This window comes from Pelodiscus sinensis, chromosome 10, assembly GCF_049634645.1.
Source record: "Pelodiscus sinensis isolate JC-2024 chromosome 10, ASM4963464v1, whole genome shotgun sequence".
NCBI lineage: Eukaryota > Metazoa > Chordata > Testudines > Trionychidae > Pelodiscus > Pelodiscus sinensis.
Window position 1 is genome coordinate 40,323,245 of NC_134720.1, and position 17,173 is coordinate 40,340,417.

At 42.2% G+C, this 17,173-nt stretch overlaps 1 protein-coding gene across 6 annotated transcripts in view; it reads left to right on the forward strand.

Annotated features, from left to right (window-relative positions):
* Window positions 1-3,741, forward strand: part of FNDC3B (fibronectin type III domain containing 3B) — a 392,297-nt gene extending 388,556 nt beyond the window's left edge. For all 6 annotated transcript variants that reach the window (XM_075937961.1, XM_075937956.1, XM_075937959.1 and 3 more), the window contains one exon: window positions 261-3,741. In XM_075937961.1, coding sequence (XP_075794076.1) covers window positions 261-572 — 312 coding nt within the window. In that variant the 3' untranslated portion in view covers window positions 573-3,741. The remainder of the gene's footprint in view (window positions 1-260) is intronic.
* The last annotated feature ends 13,432 nt before the right edge of the window (window positions 3,742-17,173 follow it).

Sequence of the window (17,173 nt, forward strand, 5' to 3'; positions counted from 1 at the left end):
CCAAATCTTTGCAAATCCAAAATTCACTGGAACTTGAAGCTATGTATGATCAGGCAATTGGTTTTACTAAATGCCTATATCAGTATTTGTTATGAAGTGGTGAATTATTTACAGTCTAAATCTCTCATAAGGGTAGTCTTCTGTCAAAGATAGAATAATGTTATTTATGAAGGTTGATATGAAAAAAAATCTCTTGCACGTGGATGTCCATTGTTTTGATTTTTTTTAAATTTGATTGTGAATTTTACTTTATTTTGCAGGTGTACAAGGGAGATGAGACAACATTCCAAATCCCAGGCCTTCAGACCAACACAGACTACCGGTTCCGTGTCTGCGTATGTCGCCGATGCTTGGATACCTCACAAGAACTTAGTGGACCTTTCAGCCCATCTGTTGCCTTTATGCTCCAACAAAGGGAGATCATGCGTACAGGGGAATTAGGAAGCATAGATGATCCTAAGATAAAGACCATGATGCTTAGTGATGGAGGGGTTGCAACTCTCATTGTTATTGGCTTTGCAACTTTGTCAATTTTATTTGCCTATATATTACATTACTTCTTTATGAAGTAGAGAATCCAATGAAAATTTGAGGTATAAATTTAACTAATGCTACGCATTATAATCCACACATTTATTCAGATATTCCTTGAAATCTTTTTGTTCTACCATACATTTTATATACTTCTCTTATTTTTACAGTTCTAGCTAGGAAAAAGATACATCAGTGTTTTGGTGCACCTTTTTGAAATTCAAACTAAGAAGAGGTCATTCTGGAGAAATAAGCACAGCAGATACAAAAACAAGAATTTTTTTCCTTCATAGTTTTAGAATTGCACTCAATTTGCCTTTACATTTTTTTTTGTTTGGTTGGTTTGGTCTGGATATTTTCCCCCACTGAAGTCCTTATAGTCTTTCATATATCTATTACAAGTTAGTAAATTATAATCATCAGTCACTTTTTGTCTCTCCTGTATCTGTAAACATTAATCACAAGTGTGTGTAGTAATAAGGCTAGAATACAGTGTTAATCCACAGTACCAGTCTTTCACCAAACAGTATTACCAATGTTACCTATGATTTATTCACTATAATACATTTGTCCCAGTTTTTTTCAAGATACAATGTACACTCAATTACTTTAACTGTTTAGTGCATTTAAGTCAAAACAATATACTGCCATCTAAAACTTTTTAAAATTTTCTGTTATTTTTATGGTTACAACACTATGAACTGCCTGTATAAGAATTCAGATAATCAAACTGCATCTAAATTATGAAGCATTATAGATTTTTTAATCATTTTGATTCGTAGCAGTAACTTTAAGTAAGAGGGCATTGTGCAATAGTTAGTTATTCCCATGTTCAGCTATTGGAAAGCTGGTTTAACTTGTTTGTTGTTGTGTAAATATATATAACTACTTTTAATCAATAGATTTATTATATTCTATTTTGTTCAGCCTGATTTATAAGATTAGAGCTGGTGACAGCTTACTGCCTCTACTGATTATGTAAGAATGACACAATGTAAACAATCTTTACAGCCCGTCAGTCACTTTTGGAGGAAGATCCATTTTATAAGCCTTTTTAGGGAGTATCAAAAAAGGTAGTCAATTTAAGTACCTTAAAAGATGCCTACATTATTCTTACCACAGACTCTGTCAAAATATATGATACATTGCAAAAGCCACAGTAGTTATCTGAACTTATCATTTCACTTCTTACTGCAGTGGCCCACACATACATGTGTTAATCCTTCAAAATATTAGATTATTAACTCCCAAATCATTGAATTATTTATATTGAAGTCAACAACGTGTAGTACCTCAGGGACATTAACAAGCTGGAGGTGCGAATCAATTCCAAAAGGGTGCAACAGATACACAAGGTATATCCCTGCCTCTTGTTTTGTATATTTTTGCTATTTGGTTTTGCTTTTGTCATAGCTGTTTTGTGCTTTCTCTATGTTGTCTAAGATGCAGTGTCTTATACTAGCATAATATTCCCTTAACCAAAGTAATGGGGAAACCAACATTATTTTTGTTTTAGGTTTATTTATACAATATACTGCATCCAGTACTTTAAATGCCAATTACAGTGCAATCTTTTATTTATTGTAAAAAAAAAAAATAAGTGTACTTATGTACTAATTTTTTCCCTTGTAGCATGTTATATTTTGTCTGTTTTATACTGTCGTACATTAGATCAACTTTTTACCTGGCAGCATTCCTAGTATTATTAACCTTCTTACATTTTCATGTGTTTTTTTTAAAGATCAGAGCATCTAGTGCATTAAATGCCAAAAAATGAAAAGGTTATCAGTGATTGAAACGTTTACATATATCCAAAAAACATAATCATCTCTTGAAAGAAAGTGCTAAGATTAATGAATTATTCCGTGTGCCTCTCTAGATGTAGCAAATATTCCAAATGTTCTGTATTTTGTTTTTGACTATAATTAGTTTAATTTAGCCTTGCAAACTGATGGCATTGAGCTAAATACAAGTTTTTGTTTTTGCCAAAGTTATGGCTTGTCAAATTTATTTACATTTTATTTAAATTTGTTTGTGATATGAAAATTTGTGGTCTTGCATCTATTTTGTGAGCAAAGCATACACAGCTGTCTTCAGTGGGGGGTAGAATAGATGTATTTTTTAAAACAATGAAAAGTCCTCTGTAGTTTGGAAACTCACAAATTTCAATAGATTCCCTTTTTGAATTTTTTTAATACTGTTTTCGCAGTGCTGCTACAAAATGTAAGCCCGGTGTACTTTTTTTTTTTTAAATACTGTAATAAATAAAACTTGCTTTAGATCATTTGTGCTCTTCTGCAAGTTTGAAAATATGAAGCAGTTTTACAAGCAGTGAGCAAAGGTATTGAGAATAAAAATCTGTAACACTTTAAGCATTTTTAATTCATTTGGTATCCATTATAATCATGCTAATCAAAGAGCCCAATCTAACTTCCATTGAAGTTAATGGAAAAAGTCTTCTATGCAAGTTGAATTGGGCCCATATTACGTTAATTTGACATCAGTATTTATTTTGTATATACTGCCATTATAATTCATTATAATCCTAGTAATACCATTATAATCCATTTTTAATGTAACCATAAAGTGTTACAGATTTTAAACCATTCCCATTTCTACTCCATTATTAATTATTACAACAAGTTGCCGATACTTTGTATTTCCCTTTATGACTTTATATTCTCCCTGGCCCAATAAATATCAGTCATGTGAACCAAACCCAAAAACCCCGTGCTCTCCAAGAAATTGTAAAAATAAATTAAAAGAAAAAAGAAAAATAAGTATTTAAAATATATTAAAAATTGAAAGAAACATTTTATATTATCTGCCGTTTTCTTTATGAACTTGAAATGTTGTAGTTTTCTAATCCTGTTTTGTTGGCTACCATAGTTCAGTATTCAATGTTACAATTGAAAAGTGCCCTAACTGAATGTGTATGAACATTATCCTTGCACAATTCTTTAAATTGAAAAAAAAAAAGTTTTTACCTCACTACGGGAACATACATTCCAAGCTTTTCAACTTTAAGAGAAAAATAATCATATGTTTTCTTGTATTGTAAATTTTAGACTATTTCATATGCATTGTATTAAAACTGCCATATCTATTTTAATGTATAGATTTTGCAGATACTACGCTATGTATGTAAGACTTAACTGTATCTGTAGTGTATATGTAATATATTTATGCCCAATAAATGTTTTAATTCTTTCTGATATTAACAATGGTTATTTCTAACTGAATATTTTGTCCTTTACATCCTTACAGGGGAGCCAACAGGACCACTGGGCCCTGGTCAATGTCGGGGAGGCGGCTCCGTGCCTCCTGAAATGGTCAGATCCTTGGGCAGAAGGAGCGGACCAGGATAGACAGCCACTAGCACTGGCCAGATGGCCAAGTAGCTTCGCTCCCCTCCATCCCCCCGCCCCCGCCCTCAGAGCCAGCCGGAGTGCTCCAGCAGCAATTCTAAAGGGTCCAGGGTCCCTTCCCTTCCCATCGGCGGTTCTGAATCCTTATAGTATTAATCCATATCCTGCCAGTGGAGTTATGCAGCCTAAAACTAGAGAAATAGCTAAGAATCAAGCCAATATGCTGCTGAGTTGGAATCTTAAAGAAAATTCTTAAAGGGTTCATGTTTCCTTTTCCTGTTTAGCATGAGTATCTGTCTCTTTGTCATTATATTGGGACCATCTTTTCAAACTATAAAGAGAATGCTTTATAAGTGCTTCTCAAAGCACATTCATTTTCTATCGCTTTTCGAATGGATGCTGTAGTCCCACAAGGTCAGGACTTGAACAGGGTTCAAAAAGGAGCTAGATAAATTCATGGAGGTTAGGTCCATCAAGGGCTATTAGCCAGGATGGGCAGGAATGGTGACCCTGGCCTCTGTTTGTCAGAGGCTGGGAACGGGTGACAGGGAAGGGATCACGTGATGAATATCTGTTCTGTTCATTCCCTCTGGGGTATTTGGCACTGGCCACTGTCTGAAGATAGGACACTTGGCTAAATGGACCTTAGGTCTGATCCAGTGTGGCCATTCTTATGTATAGCCACTAAACACTGCCTTGGATTCATTGAGCATCACTAAACTATGGATAAACAAATTGGCCAAACTCTTTGTGTTTGTTTAAAAGGGGGGGGGGCAAAAGGGGCAGTTGCACTGGAGCCCAGTGATTTAAAATGGCCCAGGGCTACATGGGCCCCAGGCCCTTTAAATCCTCACTGGAGCCCCAGGCAGCACTGAGGGCTGGGTCGGAAAGGTACTGCAGTCTGGGCAGCGCTATGGGCTGACTGCCCCTGTACCGCCCCCCACACTGCTCCGGCCCCAGCAAAGACTTTCGCCAGCCCTGTATCAGATACTGCTCCTCCCAGCAGAAGAGTTGCACCTTCCTGAATGAACAGTCTACTGGGCCATTACCCTATCTGCTGAAATGGTCTGGTGACAGGATAGAAAACTCACTGACTGATGTCGCCTCTTGTGTGGCTGGGTAAATAGAAACAGCACTTCCAGAGCATGACTTACGTCAGGGGTGGGCAATAATTTTTGATGGGGGGGGCCACTCCAAGAATTTGCTAAATGCTTAAGGGCTGCTCTTTTTCATGATATTAATGGAGGTGGTGCAGTGTCTGGGATGGAGTGTGGGTGTAGAAGGGAGCTTGAGGTAACGGATCGGGGTGCAGGAGGGGATGTGAGAGGGAGTTTGGGTGATGGAGCGGGTTGTGAGCTGGAACAGGAGACTGGGGTGTAGGGTCTAGGAGGAGGTCTGGATGCAGGAGAAGATTCTGAGTTGGGGAATGGATGTTAGGGAGGAGTGCAGTGTCTGGGAAGATATATGGGGGCTAGAGCTGGGGTGCAGAGGGTTTGGGTTACATGCAGTAGGAATATAGGAGGGGATGGAGGGAGGGTAGGATTGGGGTACCAGAGGCAGGCTCAAGTCAGGATGCACTTACCTGGGTGGCTCCCAGCAAGCAGCCCAGCTAGTTTCTCAGCCAGGGTCCCTGCCTTGCATGTCCCTGCACTAACTGCAGGGGCCATGTGTAGCTCCAAACACTGCGAGCCTAGAGTGGTGCCATTTGGAGCCCTGGGCCCTTTAAATCGCTGCTGGAGCGCCAAAAGCTGGGGGCCATGCTGCGTAAGATAAGCAATGCAGCTACTTGCGTGCCTCAATACCAGCCAAAGTAACCCTACCGATCAATTAAAGCCATCCTTCAACCAACCTGGATTATCAGGTACACTCCAGCCACCTGCCCATCCATCCTCAAAGGGGCAGAGTAGAGATACTATGTACCTCTAAAGAGTCTGAGTGTCTGATACTCTCCACTCAACTCCTTTGTCATCCAAATAGTGATGGAACAGGCCCAGCAGCAGTATCTATGTTCTACCCTGGCAGATAAGGAAGGCCAACACCTGTACTTGCTGGGCCTCAAGGCCTTTTCTTCTTCCAGTCTCCAGTTTCCTATTTCCAATTACTTGTCTCTGTTCACAATATCCAGGTTCCTTACCTCATAGCAAGTTACTGAATTTCACACACAAATTGCCCCCGTAGGCTCAAGCCCAATTCCAGACTATCATAGAACCATTAAGCTGGAAAGACCTCAGAAGGTCATCAAGTCCAGCCCCCTGCTCTAGGCAGGACCAATCCCAACTAAATCAAACCAGCCAGGGCTTTGTCAAGCTGAGGATTAAACACTGCTAGGGATGGAGACTCCACTACTTCCCTAGGTAACCCATTCCAGCGCTTCACCACTCCCCTAGTGAAATAGTTTTTCCTAATATCCAACCTAGACCTCCCCCACCGCAACTTGTGACCATTGCTTCTTGTTCTCCCATCTGTCACTACTGAGAACAGCCTTTCTCCATCCTTTTTGGAACCTCCCTTCAGGAAGTTGAAGGCTGCTATCAAATCCCCCCTCACTCTTCGCTTCTGCAGACTAAATAGACCCAACTCCCTCAGCCTCTCCTCATAGGTCATATGCTCCAGCCCCCTAATCATTTTGGTTGGCCTCTGCTGGACCCTCTCCAATGCGTCCACATCCTTTTTGTAGTGGGGGGCCCAGAACTGGACACAAGACTCCAGGTGTGGCCTCACCAGAGCCAAATAAAGGGGAATAATCACTTCTCTGGATCTGCTGGCAATGCTCCTCTTAATGCACCCCAATATGCCATTAGCCTTCTTGGCTACAAGGGCACACTGTTGACTCATATCCAGCTTCTCATCCACTGTAACCCCCAGGTCCTTTTCTGCAGAACTACTACTTAGCCATTTGGTCCCCAGCCTGTAACAATGCTTGGGATTCTTACAAATCCTTGGGATCATAGAGGAAGGGAAGCTGAATGTACAAGGTTTCTTCATGTATGATGGCTACAGGAATAGTCATGCAAAGGGAATCCTGGCTACATTCATCAGATTTCCCGAGGGAGGTCCAGATCACCACAGTGGACCTTGCTTTCAAGGAGTCTCATCTCTTCAATAAGAAGACTGATGACTCCCTTCGTGGGAATGTTTCAAAAGAGGAACAAGCTTTGTGTTTTGGGGTTTTTTAAAGAGTTCTGGCTGTCAGTCCCGGGTGGTGATGGCTCATACAAAAGGGCTGTGCGTACCTAGGCAGCAGAGATAAAGGGAACCATCCAAACAGCCAGATTCTCCTGCCTGGTCTTGGGCTTTTCTTCTTCCTCAATTCCTCACCGGGAGACAGCCCTGGGTTGGGGCCTTCTTCCCCTCACCTCTCTCAGTCCCTCACCAGAAGGCGGCCTAGGTTCAGGCCCTCAATCCCTTACTTGGAGGTGATGGCATTTTGGCTGTTAGTCCTGGGGTGAAGCCCAGCAGCCATGCAGAAGTAAGGATGGCAATGGGGTGCTAAGTCTGCTATGAAAAGTGATGACAGGTACCCCATAGATGTTTCCTGAGATTCATCATCATTTCCAGTACAGGGTTCTGTTGTTCACACTCATCGCTGCTCCATGAGTCTTCACCAGAGTTTTCTCGGCTGGCTCTGGCATCAAAGTGTCATTGTATTCCCTCATCTCCTTGAGTGGCTGCTGGCAGCCTGATTGCAGACCCCAGATCCTGCATCCATCTCAAGGCAGCCCTGCCACCAAAGTTCTGACAATCTTCTGCCTCCCTCCAGCTTTGTATCATCTGCAAAATTGGTTACCGTGCTCTCTATTCCTACATAGAGATCATCAAGATGTAAACAACCATAGGCACTGCCTGTTTATCACCCTCAGGGGAATACAATAGAGACTATCACTTGAAGAAGAGGAGGTTACTTACCTCTGACTGGAGGTTCTTTGAGATGTGTGGCCCCTATTTGTATTCAAACCTACCCTTCACTTCACTTCCACTTTAGATTTCTGTCTTGAAGTGAAATCTGCTCTGTCCTCTATCACCTCTGACAAAACCATGAGGCAGAGCAAAAGGCAGCATGTGCACAGCCAACAGACACTACTATTTCCCAGACTCCAGCTCTGGAGGTATGGCGTGTACATATAACCTTCGGTGGAACACAGATAGGGCTCGTGCATCTTGAAGAGCTTCCAGTTACAGGTAAGTAACCTTCTTTTTCCAATCTTAGGACTCCCTGCATTTGGGAGAAGAGAGGACCCGTTGCCTGCTGCTAAGAGTTTTGGCGAGAGCATAGCAAGAGCTATTTCTGGCCCTTATGAATGAGCTCTAGACTTACACGTTAGGAGAACGCAGACAGTGAACCAAGCATTATGCAGTAAATCTGTGTTTCCTTGTTGTGAAGTCTGGTCACAGGGACTAATGACTGCTGTTTCTATAGTAGCACCAATTCCATCTCCTCCTTTCAAAAAAAGAAACATTCACCATTTATGCTTTATTTTTGACAAGTTGCAATACTGCGGATAAGCTGCAAGTTGTGAGACACTAATTTCAAAAGGGTTTATTCACCCACACCCAACTTGCACTTTCCAGAAGCAGGCTGCATGGCGGCAGGAGACAGTGCATTTGCAAAGTGACAGATGGGACAAGTTAGAAAGCCATCTGGACATGAGAACAGCGTCAGCCACTAGCACAAAGTGACTTCTAGCTGGTGTGTAAGCTTCTCCTGCACGATTCATGCAGATTATTGCATTTAGAAGTCTGATGCCACACCAGATGTAGCCCTTGTGTTCAGAGCACTTTGCCATGATATGGGCCTTGAATTTAAAGTTGGCTGACTCTTGTTCCTATAGGAATAGATTTTTTTTCTAAACAAAATGCAGCAGCTGGCTTCCCCACCTTGCAGGGACTCACCAGGCTGCTCCTGACTCTAGGAGACTGCCTGGACAGCCTGGACAGTCTTTAGGAATCATGGTAGCTCTTGGGCTGCCAAGGTCTACACTCTGTAATTGGGATGGGGGAGCAGACTCCCTGCCGTAAGTGGTGGAACTAGGGTGCTGGAGGAGCTGCAGCAGCTCCTGTCTTGAAGTGGATTGGATTAGATGGGGAGTTTACAGCTTGGTCTGATGTCTCTGAGCACCCCCACTATAAAACTTTGTTCTAACCGCTGTGCTCCCTGTTGTGAAGCTAAGAGCCTAGAGTCTGAGCTTATAGGCACCCTGTGGTAGGGACCCTGGAAACCTTGGGATCTCCATCCCCAAGACAATCCACACGGTGGGGCTGCCCCACGATTACAGACCCTGAACTCCTGGGCAATCCAGCTACCCATCAGATAATCTGGCAGAAATCCAGGACAAAAGTTAATTGAAACCAAAAAAGTTTCAGTGAAACATTTAGTTTTTGATGAATCTGTATTTACTAACCAAAAATCACTTTACTGGCAAATTCTCAACCAGCTTTTGTAAGAACCCCTTTAAAATCATCTTGGCCTTCAGAACAGGGCGGGGAATGCCACTGAGTTCCCGTGACATGAATTCTCCAACCAGGAGCACAGGGGGATTTTTAAAGGGCCATTCTTTCAGAAAATGCCTGCCCTCCGCAGTAGGTTACAGCTGCATTTCTAAACTCTATCTAAAACCACTAACTTCTCTACAAAACAGCATTGTATCTGTGTGATAAACTGTTCTGAAAGAAATCCACTCAGCACACCAGGGAGAGATTAAAGCAGATTCTGGAGGCCAGAGACAGCTTGGACAGAGCAGTTAATCAAAAGCAAGACCACAGAACTCTCTTCTGTAGATGCAGTGAAGCAGATCATATTTGTTTCCATTCCAAATTGAAAGTCAGCTAATCCATAGACTGTACAGTAGTGTAGTGCATCCAGAAATGAAATACATGATTATGTGCAGTCCTAGAAAAGGCAGGTCATGCGGAGTGAACATGAACCAGCAGCCTCTAAATTACCCATCGGTTCTGGATCAATATTTTAACACGTGTGATTCTTTTCAGCCAAGAAAGTCCTGAGTTTAATTACTTTACAATTCTCTTTTTGCTACAAAATCTGGATCGAACGCAAGAAAATATTCCCTTGTAAGTGCTGTCATTCTCATTCGAATCAAGGGAAGTGAAGACGGTTTCCAAACAGATCAATCATAAAAATGCAGTTGTCAGCCTATTTCTAATCCATCATCATATATCTGGAATAGAAGGGCTGGCATTTCATCAGCACTGTCCGCTGAAGTCATAAATACTCCGTGAATAGATACGGTTGCACTGGTAACATTTAAATAATATCCAGACTATCAAATACATTAACAGGCTGCTGTGTAAGAGCCATGGAACAGGGCCTGAGAAATAGAATTCAGATCTGGCTTTTGAACCTCAGACAAAGGCCAGGGAGGTGTTTCCATTCAGTTCTATCTCTAATAGGCTATTGCAACCAATCTTGTTTTACCAAGTGGATTTTTCCTTGGGCCTTTTTCTTACCTAATATATCATCTTAAATCACTTGATTTTTGACAGGACACAAAATAAAGTTCACAGATGGAAGGACAGCTACTACTGAAGACACTATGTCTACTACTGGTTGAAGCTCTCTAGTTTGGCATCCTCGGGACCTGACCAGCTCTCTAGTTCTGAACCAGAGAATTTTCTGGACCATGGGAGGTTAATATCGTCTAGTAGCATTACGAGCACTTCCACTGGTTAGTGGAGGACATTTAATGGTAAATTAGAGCTAAATAATAGCACAGAACACTGGAAGCCAGGACTGGTGGTTGTAAACAAACTTTATGGGGATGAAGGAAATTTGGCCCATACCCATGAAAAGTGGACAGCCTGCTAACTAAAATCATTCCGGACCACGGATGTTTCTGGACCAGAGAGTTCTAGACTAGGGAGGTTCAGCCTATACAAACATTCTACCATCTGTTTGATTGCACTCCACCACTGCCTTTGTCCTTCAGCCCGTGTGCTCCAGGAACTCTGGTCACAAGGCGAGAAAGCTCCTTTTGTGAGAGTCAGCACAGTCTAGTACAGCGTTTCTCAAAGTGGTCTGTGAAACCACTTGGAGAAAGCTGCTAACTGGCCGCACCGGTTTGTTTACTTACCCATGCTGTGGCCACAGAGCCTTATGGCTCCCATTGGGTCCAGTTCATCATTTGCAGCCAAGGGGAGCTGTGGGAAGCAGTGTGGGCTGGACCTCTGCTTCCTGTGGCCCTGGTAAGTAAACAAACTGGTGCAGCCAGTTATCAGCTTTCTCAAGGTGGTTTCGCAGACCACTTTGAGAAACCCTGATTTAGTAGACTGAATGAGAGGCCTTTCCCAGCTCTGACACTATCGCTCTTTGTGGGCATGGTCAAGTCACAGAGGTCAACATTTTCAAACTTGAGATCCCAGATCCAGACACCTAGTTCAGATGCATGGATTTAGGTGCTTTCCTGTATGTAAATCACATTGGAAAATGTTGGCCCTAACCATTTTGTGCCTTTAACCTTGAATGAGCAAGGATAATCACATATAAAAACAATGCAGAGGGCTTTGGTACAATCGGTCAGTTGATGTTTGTAAAGTGCAATCTGAGTCCTAGAACACAACACACAAATTCCTCCTAGCTTCCCCAGGTACTCAACTTAGAAAGAGAGACAGTAAATTGACTAATAAATCCGACTCTTCAAGTTGGGCCAATGCTTCATCATCCATGATGCTGCTGTAAAGGGGACCGGTATGTTTCTTTCCAACCGAGAATTGCATAAGAACATAAGAACCGAAGACAATGATCAAGCGATTTGTCTCCTGCCATCCTTCTCTAGCCTCTGACAAACAGAGGCCAGGGACACCATTTCTATCCCCTGGCTAATAGCCTTTTATGGACCTAACCTCCGTGAAATTATCTAGCTTCTCTTTAAACTGTTATAGTTCTAGCCTTCACAGCCTCCTCTGGCAAGGAGTTCTACAGGTTGACTACACGCTGTGTGAAGAAGAACTTCCACTTATTAGTTTTAAACCTGCTACCCATAAACTTCATTTGGTGTCCTCTAGTTCATCTATTATGGGAACTAATGAATAACTCTTCTTTATTCGCCCTCTCCAAACCACTCATGATTTTATTTACCTCTATCATATCCCCCCTCAGTCTCCTCTTTTCTAAACTGAAAAGTCCCAGTCGTTTTAACCTCTCTTCATATGGGACCTGTTCCAAACCCCTAATCATTTTAGTTGCCCTTTTCTGAACCCTTTCCAAGGCCAAAATATCTTTTTTGAGGTGAGGAGACCACATCTGTACACAGTATTCACGATGTGGGTGTACCATAGTTTAATACAATTGCATCCCATTGAGAATGGAAATTGGAAAAATGAGGCAAGATGGAAGATTTTTTTATCAAATGCTCAACTTCCTTTTGACTGCTGTGCATACACAAACTGCAGGTGAGTGTTTTGGAATTAATCCAAAGTGCAACACTTCCACCTCAAGTACTTTTCTTTCCTTTTCAGACGTTGAGCTTGGTTAAAGTCATTTCCCTCTGACCATTTTTGTAGTTCTGCCTGACCCCTTTGTCAGAGCTAAGGTTTAAAAGGGCTGCTGATATATCTATGTGAGTTAATTCTGAAATGGCTATAAACTGGTAATATAGGTCTTCATATGGCAAGGTGCCTCCAGAGGGTGTGAGTGCTCTAATTTGAAAAGAGGCCAGAATTAGGAACTCAGCCGAAGCTGCAGGTACTCAGCACCTGGGAAAATCAGATCTGTAAAGTGATTCCTGACGCCTGGATGTCTGTGTTCATATTTGGGCATAGGTATGTGGTCTGAGGGGAAACCAGCTCCCCCCCACCCCCAGTTCAAACATCCCTTTCCAGAAATGGGGGTCCTTCCCTGAGGTCTGAGCAAAGGTTGGATTGCTTTCTTTATTCTGTGAATCTACACAGTGCCATTGATCCCTACTTAATCTGGCAGGTTTTTTTTCTGGATCTGCTTTACAAACAAATCTGGTTTTAAAGTTGTGTGTGCACTCCAGATACTTTAACATTCACCTACATTTAGACTACTGGTGCAGATACCATGCATTGTGCTTCCGTTACAGGCCCGTACACAGGAACTTCTGTGAGGGGGGATGCTTTTTTTGTAAATGTGGACTGCAAGGGTGTGAATGCACCCCTCATGGTCCCCCAAGTAAGTGGGGAAATCAGCCCCAGCCTTCCCCTGGCTGGTCAGAGCATGGTGGGGGGTGGGGAGTTAGGCAGTATGCTGCTCCTCCCTTCCCCTGGCCAGCCAGAGCATGCTTACTTAGGGTGCTTTCACACCCTTCGCACACAAACACACACCCCGTGGACGGGCCTGCTGTACATAAGAACCAGATGTAAATGGAGAAAAAGAAGGCCTGGATATTTTCCCTGAATACTCATTGGGATGAGCAGAAACTCATCAGCGACCCCTCGAAAAACCCAGCTCTTCAGCTCTATAAAATAAGTTGAAATAATCACTTAAATCCCTGCTCTTGGCACCCATCCTCTGACAATCTACAGATTCTTGGCTGGGAAAGATAGAAAAAAATCCAAATTTCCACTAGTTACTTTTGAATTCAAAGCTGTAGCTATAGCTTGCGTTCTACTGTAATTTAGGTGAATGTGGTATTCGTTAGTTTGAACATTTGTGTTGATTATTAGGCTTGGTATTACCACTGATGCCTTGGCACTTGGGACAATCAACGCCTTTATTTACAATGCATATTAGCATCACTATAAAGTTAATACCCAGTCCAGTCTGTTCAGTGTACTTTGTGAATGTGGCTTCCTGGCAATTTCACTAGCATTTCTTCTTCACTTTCTTTCATATGGGAGCTGTTATTCTCCTCTGGTGAAATTGGACTAACAACAAAAATACTCCACAAGGGTGTCGTGGGGATTAATACGTGAACAGAGCTGAGCAAATCTCTCAGACTGAATAATTTACGTGTTAAATTTAACTCTGTTTTCTGTCCACAGAATGTTTGAGAGCCAATCACTAAATTCTCAAATTAAACGACTAACCAATATTGCATTTTCCAGTATTACTGGTGGATAACACCCTCTGCTGGCAGCGCGCCACCATATTAAAGCTAGTGCTGTTGAATTCAAAGTTGTGTGTTTACAGTTTAGAAAAGATGGATACTCTCTGGGGTACTGTGCATGCTAAATGGTTACCACAGTGCACTGAGGCTAATACAAAGAGAACAAGGCAAGGAGCAAACCTGGATTTGTGAGCTGAACAGTGGCTGAGATTGCCAGGGCGGTCAGTTCCTATACTTATGGCTTCATCTGTGGTGTTTGAGATTTGTGCTTGTGTGTAGTTTTTGCTACCTTCAGTGACTATTCAAGGTATCATTTTTATTAGGGGGTAGTTGCTTGTAGTTCACCATGTCGTTCTGAGTTCTTTGTTCCGAAGTCTTGAAGTAAGAATTTAGTCCTTTTGAAAGCAAAGATGCAATGATCACACTGAACATAAGAACATAAGAACGGCCGTACTGGGTCAGACCAAAGGTCCTTCTAGCCCAGTATCTGTCTACCAACAGTGGCCAGCACCAGGTGCCCCAGAGAGGGTGGACCGAAGACAATGATCAAGCGATTTGTCTCCTGCCATCTCTCTCCAGCCTCTGACAAACAGAGGCCAAGGACACCATTTTATCCCCTGGCTAATAGCTTTTTATGGACCTAACCTCCATGAAATTATCTAGCTTCTCTTTAAACTCTGTTATAGGCCTAGCCTTCACAGCCTCCTCTGGCAAGGAGTTCCACAGGTTGACTACACGCTGTGTGAAGAAGAACTTTCTTTTATTCGTTTTAAACCTGCTACCCATTAATTTCATTTGGTGACCTCTAGTTCTTCTATTTAGGGAACTAATAAATAACTTTTCTTTATCGGCCCTCTCCACACCACTCATGATTTTATAGACCTCTATCATATCCCCCCTCATTCTCCTTTCTTCTAAACTGAAAAGTCCCAGTCCCTTTAACCTCTCCTCATATGGGACCCGTTCCAAATCCCTAATCATTTTAGTTGCCCTTTTCTGAACCCTTTCCAAGGCCAAAATATCTTTTTTGAGGTGAGGAGACCACATCTGTACACAGTATTCCAGATGTGGGCGTACCATAGTTTTATACAGGGGCAGTAAGATATTCTGTGTCTTATTTTCTATCTCTTTCCTAATAATTCCTAGCATCCTATTTGCCTTTTTGACCGCCGCTGCACACTGTGTGGAAGTTTTCAGAGAACTGTCCACAAGAACTCCAAGATCTCTTTCCTGATTTGTCGTAGCCAAATTAACCCCCATCATACTGTACGTATAGTTGGGGTTATTTTTCCCGATGTGCATTACTTTACACTTATCCACATTAAATTTCATTTGCCATTTTGCTGCCCAATCACTGAGTTTGGTGAGATCATCTTGGAGTCCCTCATAGTCTGCTTCTATCTTGACTATCCTAAACAGTTTTGTATCATCTGCAAACTTTACTACCTCACTGCTTACCCCCTTCTCCAGATCATTTATGAATAAGTTGAAAAGGATTGGTCCCAGGACTGACCCTTGGGGGACACCACTAGTTACCCCTCTCCAATCTGAAAATTTACCATTTATTCCTACCCTTTGTTTCCTGTCTTTTAACCAGTTCTCAATCCAAGAAAGGACCTTCCCTCTTATCCCATGGCCATGTAATTTACACAAGAGCCTTTGGTGAGGGACCTTGTCAAAGGCTTTCTGAAAATTCAAGTATACTATATCTACTGGATCCACCTTATCCGCATGTTTGTTTACCCCTTCAAAGAACTCTAATAGATTAGTAAGACAGGATTTCCCTTTACACTGGACCATACCACACAGGCAGCGACAGTACAAATGTCTTTACTGCTTCCTCAATAAAGGAAGCAACCCTGGACTGGAGGGACTGGATTTGATTCTGATCTCATTTACATCACTGTAAATTCATTAACTCTAACAAAAATTACTGCTGATTTACTCTGGTGTGACTGAGATCAGAATCAAGCCCACACATTCTAGGGTGAGCCGGTAGAAGTCAGACACACATTTTTTCAAATCTACTGCCTTTCTATTGATCTTGCCATTAAAGGGACGGGTGACTGCATAACGGTCTGCTACGCCATTGTCTGGGACAATCAGCTGCTGTGGCTTTTTGAGTAGCAGCAAGCGTCCAGGGATTTGCAGATGGTTGGTTTTTAAGGTGGAGGAGAAATCAGGAGGTGGCATTTTCTAGGTGTGTGTAACTAGTTGCATTTATACATATGCAATAGTCCTGGAGAAGAGCCAGCATACTGGGGAATCCCTTCCTCCTGGAATCTCAGCCCAACCCCCTTGCTTCTCAGTTCCCAGAAAGCAACTGTGCGTCAAGAACGGACTCCAATCTGAGCTCATAGCAAAGAGCAAACTCCACTCCTGCTCACATAACTGTGCAAACAAGTTGATTCCCCTTGATTAATGAATAACTACCACTTGAGTCCGCTGAAACTTTTTCACTCAGGTGTGAAAAAACACACACACACACCCTGCGTGCAGCAAGTTACAGTGTTGTAAAGCGTCGGTGTAAACAGGCTCCTAGCGTTGTTATAGTTTACACAGAGCACTGGGAGAGCTCTCTCCTAGCACTGGTGCCATGACCACTCTCTTACTTTAAAGCACTGCACTTTCATGTTTTAAGTGTAGACTTAGCTGAAGTAAAAGAAAACTTAGATGATATGTAGCAGTACCACCTGGTGTCACTTGCCACAACACAGCTAATTTCACATAGGTGACCCTACTCCCGCTGAATAGCAACAACATTCAGCTACCAGTTTGAGCTGGGTTTGAACCAGTGGCTGACTTGAAGGCTGTCTTAATTAATCTTCATGGAGAATTTGGATTTTGCAGAATGCCTTTTGCTCTCTTTTGTAATTCTCCATATTAAGGTCAAGGTGTTAATGGTACTTATGCTGTGTGATTTAAGGATTTTGGTGTAGTGCACTACCTGCCACAAATGGTTAAAGTACTGTATTATATTCTATTCCCCTCCTCCTGAGTGATGGATAATTCAGAGGACTAGACATCTTGTGTGAATGAGTCTGTATATCAAAAAGCAACCTGAATGATTGATTGCTTTAGACTCCTCCGAGCCAGTGTGATGTACAACATTCTAACCATGTGGAGATCAATATACATGTGAGAAAAAGAAACAGGAGTGACATCTTGTCCTTTCTCCTCTTCCCATTGCTCAAGGGTTTTTTTTCTTTTGTGCTGTGGCAGTGGTGAATGCGAATGGGGCAGCATTCAACC